The sequence below is a fragment of the Hyperoodon ampullatus genome (assembly GCF_949752795.1).
Source record: "Hyperoodon ampullatus genome assembly, chromosome: 6".
NCBI classification, from domain to species: Eukaryota; Metazoa; Chordata; class Mammalia; order Artiodactyla; family Ziphiidae; genus Hyperoodon; species Hyperoodon ampullatus.
Window position 1 is genome coordinate 83,991,891 of NC_136919.1, and position 11,216 is coordinate 84,003,106.

Genomic DNA, 11,216 nt, shown 5'->3' on the forward strand with positions numbered 1-11,216 from the left:
TGTACTGCATGGAGACTATAGTTAATAATACTGTACTGCGGATTTGAAAGCTGCTAAGAGTAGAGAGCAGTCCTCATCGCAAGAAAAAACCTGTCATTATGTATGGTGATGGATGTTAACTGGACTTATTGTGGTGATTATTTCACAACATATCCAAACATCGACTCGTTATATTGTACACTCGAAATATAATGTTATCTGTCAATTATACCTCAATTAAAAAAAAAAGGCCAACTTTTATCTCACTGACAATTCTATTTAGATGATTTTTTGGTAATACAGCATCAAAACTAAAAACTAGGGCTTCCCTGGTGGCGCAGTGGTTGAGAGTCCGCCTGCCGATGCAGGGGACGCGGGTTCGTGCCCCGGTCCGGGAGGATCCCACATGCCGCGGAGCGGCTGGGCCCGTGAGCCATGGCCGCTGAGCCTGCGCGTCCGGAGCCTGTGCTCCGCAACTCGGGAGAGGCCACAATGGTGAGAGGCCCGCGTACTGCAAAAAAAAAAAAAAAAAAAAAAAAAAAAAAAAAAAAAAAAAACTAAAAACTAAAAATCTGAATTAAAGCACTGAAAACTAATTAATTAGTTAATTAATTAATATAGCATCGAAACTAAAAACTAAAAATCTGAATTAAAGCACTGATAAATAAATAAATCATTAACTAACTAACTAACTAACAGAATGTGAAAAATACCCCCAACATTTCTTAAAACTCAAACTCTAGGACCTTATCTCTTGGACCAATTTCTTTAAGTCAGCAGTCCATGGCCGTCTTCCACCGCATGTTCTGAGAGCCAGCAGGAGGGGAGATGCAGTGAAATGTGCTGGGTCAAGGAGGTCCTTACCTGACTGCACAGCTCTAGGTTCTCAGAGTACACAGCAATCTGTCGTCTGGGCTGCTGCTCCTCCGACAGGTAGTTGGCCAAGAGGATGAGGACATCAAAACCGAACTTGTCTGAGAATGCTTTCAAATCACTGGTGATACTGCTGTGAAACATACAGTCCTGAAACAACAGTCAATTTGATATTAATGTCAAACTGCCCAGCTCTGGGGAGTTGTGTCACAAATTTGTCCAGTCTTAGGATGTATTACCACTGATACTTATTATTAGATGCAAATGAAATAAACACTTTGCTTTGAGAAAGTTTGGAAATTTTCATGCTATTGCTTAAAACATACTTTTGCTTTTTTTGTTTTGTTTTCCTAAACCAGGAAAGGAAGGCATCTTTGCTATTATTATTAAGAATAGTTTAGAGAGGAACAAATAGCTTAACATCTTTTTCCTAAAATGTTTATTCAAATACTGACTTTGTAAAACATACTTTTCCTTTTATTGTTCATAGGACATAGGAATGTCTGCTGGATATTATTATTGATACAACCCACTAGAAAAATAGGAGGAAGTTATTGTTCTTTTCTATAAGTGTTTTCTAATGGTTATCATTAACTCCAAGCAGAATTCCTAAAGATGGATTTAGCTGAGTCTACTGAATGCCTTTTATTCCAGTGTAGAAGTCTAGGAGATTTGTGTTAGGGATGTGATGTCAGATCTGCTTGCTCTAAGTGGTAGCTAAGGAGGAATGAATAACTGTGGAAAAGGGACCCATTACCGCAGAGTACCCAGACCTGTGACTCACATCATCTGTGGAAATGTTCTGGCCTTTTCGAGTTTTATTAACTACAATGAGAACCACTTTGTCAGCAATGGTTGTCTCTCTTTCTTAAAAAATAAAATAATTATGCATGGCATATACTAGTTGCTCAAGAAAAGTTTGTTGAATGACTGGAGAGACATATATACAAAATCAACCTGTGCTACATAATCCTTTATCATAGTGTATATATATATAATAGCACATGTAAATGACAATCATATAATCATCAACTGACAGTCCACTGCTCTACTCAGTGAAAATCACCATGATGTGCATTCAAGAGATATAAAGAATTCTAACTTTTTTCTGCTTACAAAGTCATCAGAATTATGCATGCCACTGGTAAAACATTAAAGCAGTACAGAAATGTGTCCCATAGGAAGTGGAAGTACCACGTACCTCCTCCTCAGATAACCATTATGAAGAACTAAACAATGCAGTGCATATAGGTGCAGATTTTTTTCATGTCCAGATTAATGTTTGCATATGGTAGCCCTTTGACACTTGTGGATTTGATATTTGTGGCTTAGACTATTTACTAGCCACTTAAAATTGCCGTAATACATGTACTCTGTAATTCTGCTGAGCCAAATCTCAAGGTCGATGAGGTTCCCGAGAGGGCACACAAGAAACCTGGCAGTTGGGTGGGCCCAGCCCATCACCAGCTTCCATGCCTCTAGGAGCCTTGTTGTCCACTCCTGAGGCCACTACTCTCATTAGGCATCTTCAGTTACAAGGTGCACATGGGAATTCACAAAGATCTCAGGATATATTGCTGATGAATACAAAGGATCTATCGCACTGACTTGGTAATGAAATTTATCATGCTCAAATACAATAGCTTTTGGAAGTATGCACATGGTCAGCTTTCATGCTTTTAATTTATTGTCCAAGTGTCATAATAATAATAATCTTTAGGTACTTCAAAAAAAATTAATTCACCCACAAAAGAAGTAGATATTTAGAGTGAGCTTTTTTAAAAAAAAAATTGGACCTCCTATTATACACAATGTGCATTCAATAGATAAAATTATTTCAAATCATCATTGGTATTAACCATCAAGAACCTCAAAGCTGAGCTTTTTGCCATTAAGAATTGTAAATGAAGATATGGTCCCAAAGGAAAACAGTAATGGACAACTCCACATACATCTTATCTCCAGTGACTGAAGGCTTTGACACAAGAAGACTTACAATTTTCCTTTCGAACTATTTTTTTCATTATGTACATAAACTCATTCCCCCCAACATATTTATAAATGCTTGAAAGAAGACACACCATTTCTAAGAGATTTCACATACAATAACACTTATCACGACACTCCGAGCTGGGTCACTCAAACAAGAGAAGGCTGGTTTTATTGGTACCTCAGCACAAGATTAAGATTCAGTAGAATAAGCATTATTCAAAGCCATACTTGTAGAACATTTGCTATTCAAAAATGTTGGCTGAGCTCCAACCTGTTTGGATATGTCTGTGTTAGGGACTTCCGTGGTGGTCTAGTGGTAAAGAATCCGCCTTCCAATGCAGGGGACGCAGGTTCGATCCCTGGTTGGGGAACTAAGATGGCACATGCTGTGGGGCAACTAAGCCCATGTGCCACAACTACTGAGCCTGCACGCCACAACTACTGAGTCTGCACACCGCAACGAAAGATCCCACGTACCTCAATAATGATCCTGCATGCAGTAACAAACACACGGCGCGCGGCCAAAAAATTTTTTTAAAAAAATTAATTAATTAAATTATGGCTCTAGGATCTTGCTAAACTCAAGTCCAGCGGCACTAGCACTGTCAGGCATCTTGTTAGAAATGTAGGGTCTCGGGTCACACCCCAGACCTACTGAAGCAGAATCTGCATTTCCCACAAATCCTAGGCAATTCAAATGCACATGGAAACATGAAGAGCACTGCTCTAGGGAGCCATTTTTAATTCATATATTTTCCTATGAACCAATCCTCTGGGCTCTCTCAATGCAGTCACAGGACTTTTACTGACTCAGGCCCTTAGCTCCTTGCCCCTCACACCAGCCTCATCATAAACATCATCCTGGGGTGTGTCTTTCTGGGCCGCTTTGTTAGAGGTTCTCATTTAGCAGCCCAGGATTGGGTCCAAGAATCTGTAATTTCATTATGTACCTCAAGTGATTCTTAGAATCAAGCTGCTTTGAGTAATACTTCCCCAGTTTTCCTCTGGGTGGCCCCGAATTCCACAGGATCACATGAGGTATTGATAAAACAAAGATTTATGTGAAGCATTTAGGCATATTAGAGAAATAAAATACTTACATTTTACAGTCACCCCAAAACAGACTGTCAACAACTATGTCCTATCCAACCTAATAAAATTGCCCAAACCAGATTCAATCTCACTGGCTTTAGGATAATGTCAGGAGTTTCATGTTTAAAACAGAATCGGGCCTCCCTGGTGGCGCAGTGGTTGAGAGTCCACCTGCCGATGCAGGGGATACGGGTTCGTGCCCCGGTCTGGGAGGATCCCATATGCCGCGGGGCGGCTGGGCCCGTGAGCCATGGCCGCTGAGCCTGCGCGTCCGGAGCCTGTGCTCCGCAACGGGAGAGGCCACAGCAGTGAGAGGCCCGCGTACCGCAAAAAAAAAAAAAAAACAGAATCAAACAAGGGAATGAGTAAGATTCTTCAGGAATCCGGGAGGCAGGGTCTGTTTGTTCTACTTTTATGCCGGTGCTGTTTGCATAGGACATAATTTATTATTGTCTTCTAGCTACACAGGGAGTCATGTGCGGTAACAGCTCTTATGTTGCTGACAAGCTAGGCTGGCCCTGAATAAATACCACTTCATCATCAACACAACACAACTGTAGATACAGGTTGGCATTTTATTCCCCCCATCTGCCTTCTACCTGATAAATTAGTGTTTTCGTTACGAGTATACAAATACTATCTGTTAATCTGCTCAAATGTCTCCAAAATGTTTTCCCTACCTTAAAGTTAAAATTATTTATATATATATATATATATATATATATATATATATATATATATATATATATATCCCACTCAATTTGCCAAAGGTTTAGAAAAGAAAGGAATCCTACCTTCATTTACCACCTAACCCCATCATCCAAACTTCCACATTTGAAATATGACCCCAGCCTGAGATTGCTGCATGGAATTCAGGAAGTTACTTTACTCATCATTACACCTGGGAAATGACTGGCCAAAACCCAGACTATTCCAACACACTAGTTAGGAAGAATGGGAAAGTGCTCCCTGTCCGTCTTCTGTCACTCATGGACGCAGAGATTAGATCATTAAACATTTTTAGAGGTCATGCATTCTTTTGCTTCAGTAATTCCTAGTTTTGAAATGAGTAGGAAGACCTGAAAACGTAGGGAGAAAAAGGCTTTGTTATTTCCTGGCCAAAAGCAAGGTGTAGATCTCAAGGGCCCTAAGAAGAGGTTGATGATCATAAGGGCAAAGGGCAGGAAAACAGAAATGATGGGGCTCTATTTTAACTAATATGACAACCAAGATAGTGTAGTGTCCAACAGATTTACTATATTAGTGGTTGAAAGTACTTGGACAAATGCAGTGGAAAATTCCATTCTCTCACAAAATTCTATTTTATTGATGTTTCTTATTCCATTGCTCTGAAAATTTTAGTTTTTATTCCATACACGGATAGCTTTAGTGCATCACATGAAATAAAAGTGATCTAAATAATGTCTTATACACATCTGAGTCCTTAAATGTGCATATTCTTTGAAAGAGAAAAACCCACTCTCCTTACATTGCTCATATATTTGTATTTCTATTGTCTTCTGAATCCCTCCTGGCAGGTTTCTGCCCCCCATCATTCCACTGAAACGGCTGTTCTCAAAAGTAAAATCATTTCCAGGTCACCAAATCCCAAAATCTGTTTCCTGTTCTTACTCTAATTAACTTCTCCCAAGAATCTCAAGAGGTTGATCTTCCCTCCTTCTTGAAATATTTAACTCCTTCACTTTCCTGTCATTGCACTCTCCTTGCTTTTCTCCCAACTCACTGGCTACTCCTCAGTCACCTTTGCTAGTTCCTCTCCCTTAGTCAACCTCTAAATGTTCCTAACCCCTTTCTCTTTGTCTATACATTCTCCTTAGTGATTTCATCCAGTTACATGGCTTTCAAACTGCCTATCTGCCAGTGACAACCAAATCACATCCACCTGAACAGTAACCTTGGTTATCCACGTGATATCATTACATCAATGTCTAATAAGCATCTCAAATAAAATACAACCTACCTCCACCCCAGTTTCCTCCATAGCATCAAATGGCACCACCATCCACCCAGTTACTCAAGCCAAACATCTAAGAATTATTCTTGATTTCTTTCCCCCCCACATTCTTCACATAATCCATCAGCAAATCCTGTTAACTTTCCCTCTAAAACATATCTCAAGTCCAGACACTTCCCTCACTTCTCTCCATCTCTGTTAGTGTCATAGCCACAGTTGCCATTATCTCTTCCCTGAACTTGGGTGATAGCCCTTCAACTGGTCTCCCTGTAGCTGCTCTTGTCTCCTCTCCCTGCGATCAGTTCTCCACACAGGACCAAGAAAGAGCTTTGAAAAAAATGTAACCAGAACCATGATATTCTTCTGCTTAAAACCCACTCAAAAGTTTCTCAATGGAATAATTATTATTTACATTGCTTTATTTGTTTTAAAACAGGGAAGAGACAGGTTTAATGTCCTCGAGACTGAGTTCTTATAAATCAATGAGAAAAAGCAGACATAGCAATAGAAAAAAATAGTTGGTGAACGTAAAAGACAATTTACAATTGAAATACCTGAAACCATTAACAATCAAAGAAATCCTCTGATAAGAAAATGTTTCATCTTCTCTTTTCCTATGATTGGTAAATATGGCTGAATGGGCATTCTCATACACTGTTAAAAATATATTCTAAAGAAATAATCATATATACACACAAAAGGTTTGTGGACAAAGCTTTTCACTGAATTATTACTATAATAACTAAAATTTGAAACAGTCTAAATGTCCAACAATAGAGAACTGGTTCAATAAATTATGGAACAGTAACATAAAAGAATATTATGCTGCTATTAAAAATCATGCTATCAAAGAATACTTAATGACACAAGAAAAGATCATAGTGTAAAGTAGAAAATAATTTCTATAATCATATAAAATTAGAATGTCATTTCTATAGGTATTCAACTAATATATATTGAAGTTAACATATCATGGATATTAAGATACCTTGATATTAAAGTTGTCATAATTTAGCCAAATTGCTAATCTATAATCTGATTGTGTCTCTCCACTATTTTAGGACACTCTCTCCAAGGTTCGTAGTAAAGACTTTGGAGGTTAACTCTGGCTTTGCCATTCACTAGCTGGGTGCCTTGAGTGAGTTTCTCTCATCTCTCTGAGCCTTAGAGTTCCTCATCTGTAAACCCTCACCTCATAACACTGTTGTGAGTACTAAGGACATACGTGTATCAAAAAGCAGGCCCAGTGTTTGGCATATAGTAGACAGTAAATGTTAAATCCCTTTCCTTTCCTGATTCTTAAACTATCAAAAGGTCGTTCTTAGGATTCATGGGAGTAATTTGATTCATAGAAAGTATTTCACAAATTCTTCGTATGGGAACTGAATATTCATATTACAATTCCTTACCTTATATCCTTTATAATACTGTGAACTTTTAAATGATAATCACACACATCTTTTAAGTCATTAAAGTGATTCACATGTAAAATTCCTAGATATGAGACGACAGAGGAAGTTACATATGAAGCAAAGTCATTTAAAAAGTAATATAAGATATAAAAACTCTGGGTCAGGCAGTGTTTCTCATTAATGGATCCTTTATCCTTAATTCCAAGTTAGACTCAGTGAATGAGCTTCTGTTTGCCACTATACAAACAAAGCAACAGAAAAGTGTGTAGTGATTTTTTCCTTTAGCCAAATCACCATGGATAGAGCCTTTTGCATCATTCCAAGTGCCATACTACCTTTGAGATAGGCTGGGACCTGGGACCCTTTGCTGCAGTGCTTGCACCTGGACAAACGTCTCCTTGAGCAACCAAATTCAAAGAAACTATAAGGGACTAAAAATAATTGTGTACATGGGCCGTTGGGACCCAATTATGGACAACAAGATCCAAAAACCTAAAAAAAACCAAAAAAACAAAAACACCCAACTGCCACTTCTGAAGAGCAGGGAGCAAAAACAGGGGGTTGGGAGCAAAAGCAGGGTACTGCGCATGCCCCCTGCACTCGACACCACGAAAGGGGTGGGCAGACCACCTAAGCCACCCCTCTGGCCCGACCCCCTGGACACACCCCTACCCTCACCCCATGTAAGGAACAAGCTTGTCCCCGCCCCCCACCCCCACTTCCGGGAGCGAGCAAGGGAACCTGTTACTTGTTTTCCCTCTCCCCCTCCTGCAGCAGGGGCCCCATTAAAGCCTTGCCTGAATTTCTTGTCTGGCCTCTTATCAATTTCTGTTGATTAAGGAAGACCAATAACCCTGGTCAGTATCACATCCAATGGATTTTATTCCTCGTGCTAGTACTTTCCATTTAGGTCCAGTACTCTGGACTACACACATAATCCAAAACAGTTGTCTCTCTTACAAATTACAAATGAAGTATATTGAGTAATGCTTTTATTAAATAAAAGAAAAATAAATTATTTTCTGATGTCATGGACAAGCTGTTCCCAGATTTATTATGTCTGAAATTTTTTTCTTCTTCCAGGAAATAGAAAAATCAAGTGAGCAGATATAATCTGTAGGTAGAATGCTTGTATAAAAATCATGACCAAGATTAAAACACAAGCTCATACAGCTTCATCTTTGAGAACAGTGAGTCTCATAAAGATAGTATGACAATCCATAACTACCTTGTAAGCAAAATGGTCAGCATGGATTGCTGAGTTACTGAAATTTACGAGTATAGTTTGACATTTATACTCAGCATAGATTTACTTCTAGACTGAGGACTATTTTATCAAGATATATGAAAAATGCTGAGGTATGTACACAAACGTTCTTACTGAGAGCTTCATGATTTATGCTACCAAAATTCCATTATGATGTTTAAAATATTCAGCAATAATAAAGTCTGATAATTTTGACAGGAAAATGATTTATGAGAACAGAAAATGCATAAATTAAAGAGATTTTATTTGTTCTGTTTTTTGTATGCTTTAATTGGTAAGCAAAGATATTCCCCATGTTCTCACCACATGTTATTTTTAAAAAACTCTATGGTTCTTATTTCTATAAGCTAGCCAAGGCATTTTAGTAGTAAAAACTTCACTGGGTCTATTTAAACTATATTATGCATCATATTTTGAAAATAGAGCCAAGCAGTACATGTTATCATCCAAAAAGAGAGCCCTTTCATGAAAAGATTTTGTGAAAATTAAAATACTACAATATATAAATGAATAACAAATATATATTAATATACTTTTCATTTAAACCAATAGTATATTGCCTAAAATGATTTCATCATACACTGCTTCTGCATTAAGCACTCTGTTAAATGCTTTACATCATCTCATTTAAACTTTAAGATGTCCAGATGATGTTGGTAACATTATTTCTGTTTTGCATTTAGAAAATGGAGGGTTTAGAAGGTTAAGTAATTGATGTTACACAGCTCACATGTATGAAAACAGGACTTGGTCCCAGGTGAGTCTGACTTCAGAGCCCAGGTTCTAACCTATATGTTATTCTCAAATGAAATAATTTTTGAAAGATATTACTAACTCCATTTTTAATTTCATAAAAGTTTTTTGCTACTCCATTTACTTCCATTTGTTATTAATTCTCCCTTGTCACTATACACAAGCAAGCCACATCCTTGATTTTAACCAATGCTAAAAATGTGATGCTTAAGCTTTCTGATGAGTCAATATTATCATGTTTTATGATCAATTTCCAGTTTCTCATTTACTCTATAAAATATTGGTGTAGGCTGACCATTAACTCATGTATGAGCCTAATTGAAAACTTGCCCAAAGAAACTGCTATAAAGTTTCTGGCAGCAATATGTACTTTTTAAAAGTTGGGCATGCATGTGTACACACACAAAAAAGCAGATGAACTGGCATAGTCACGGTTTGTCCGGAATTACCCTCATGTAGTTTTTCTTGCTCTGATACCTTAGACACACAAACAAGGGAAGAATCCCCACTTTACCATTTAGTATGTAAAAAAATCTCATCATTTAAGGATGCTCCTAACATTACTTTCCTTCTGCTCAAAAGCCTAGGGAAACCAGGAATTAGGATTACAGGAAGGGGGTACAAAGACAAAAGAGGTAATTTTTTTTACCCCAGTGGAGTGGGCATTTTAATACAAAGAGCCTATAATATCACCATTGTTTCAAGCAAAGCCCTCTTGTAAAGGCACAACTAACAAAGACTAATTAATGTATCAATCTGCAGATGCTTCAATTTAGGTCAAGCATGTCATAAGTATTAGAGAAGAAACCAAAAATCTTGTAAGCAATCATCCTTGTAAGGTCATCATTTGGGTTGAAGAATTCAAGAATAGAGGGAGACAGCACATGAGTACTGAAAACCACTGTTTTCAAGTCATGGGACAAATAATTATAAACATTTCATTAATGGAGGGAAAGAGAGAAAGAGAGAGAGAGAGAAGGGGGAGGGGAGGGGAGTGGTAAAGATGAGAGGGAGATTGGGAGATGGTTCATCTGAAAGCACAGGTGTAAGTTAAGGACTTCTTGAAATTAAATGGGTTGCCTTCATATCAATCTGAAATTAAGCAAGTTGGCATACTGCCCCATCGTCACTGTCTCCATCATAAGGAGAACCAATGAATGTTACACCAACAGAGAGTTGACCTAGAAAAAGATGCTTATATACTGTACTTCATGAAAGGGAGTCCTAGGTAGCCTCTCACAACTAGTTAATAGCAGATAGAATACTTGGATGTGGGGAGGTTCACAACCAATTAAAGACAAACACGTCATCACCTTATTTATCAGCTCAGCCTAATTTACATTTTCTTTAAGGACAGACCCATAATCATCAAAACTTTTCAATACAGTATGAATTTAAGGGCTCAGTGAGAAAAGGGCTAGACTGTTGTTCCACTTAAGGACTCCTTTATTAAAGTTTGTGTATGTTTATAAGTATTTCTATATGGGAATGAATAACTCAGGATCTATGCATAATGGAAAATCCACTCACTAGGCATGCTTTATTTTTGAAATGGTAGAATCTGGGCAACACACCAGCTACCAAATAATAATAAATTATTTCCACAATTGTGTATAGATGTTTGAAAAAAATCCCCATCAGCCTGTTTTGAACCATGAGCTTGAACAGTTATGGTTTTATTTATTTTCCCTTATAAAAAATCATCTAGTTTGAACAATATTTCAATAAAGCAGGAAACCTTCCTTCCTCTCTGGGTACCCTTTTCTGATTTATGGAAACCACCAGTCGAGTCTCCAGAGGCCTTGCTGTACACGTACACAGCACACACTTGATTTCTCTAAGCTGTGTCAATATTAACCTGACCAAATGAAGA

General features: G+C 37.9%; 1 protein-coding gene across 1 annotated transcript in view; it reads right to left on the reverse strand.

Moving 5' to 3' along the window:
* The window catches only part of PRUNE2 (prune homolog 2 with BCH domain), a gene marked incomplete at both ends in the record, with an annotated part of 266,187 nt that overhangs the window by 94,352 nt on the left and 160,619 nt on the right, over positions 1-11,216 (reverse strand). The window contains 1 exon segment of the mRNA XM_079706041.1: positions 844-1,002. Coding sequence (XP_079562167.1) covers positions 844-1,002 — 159 coding nt within the window.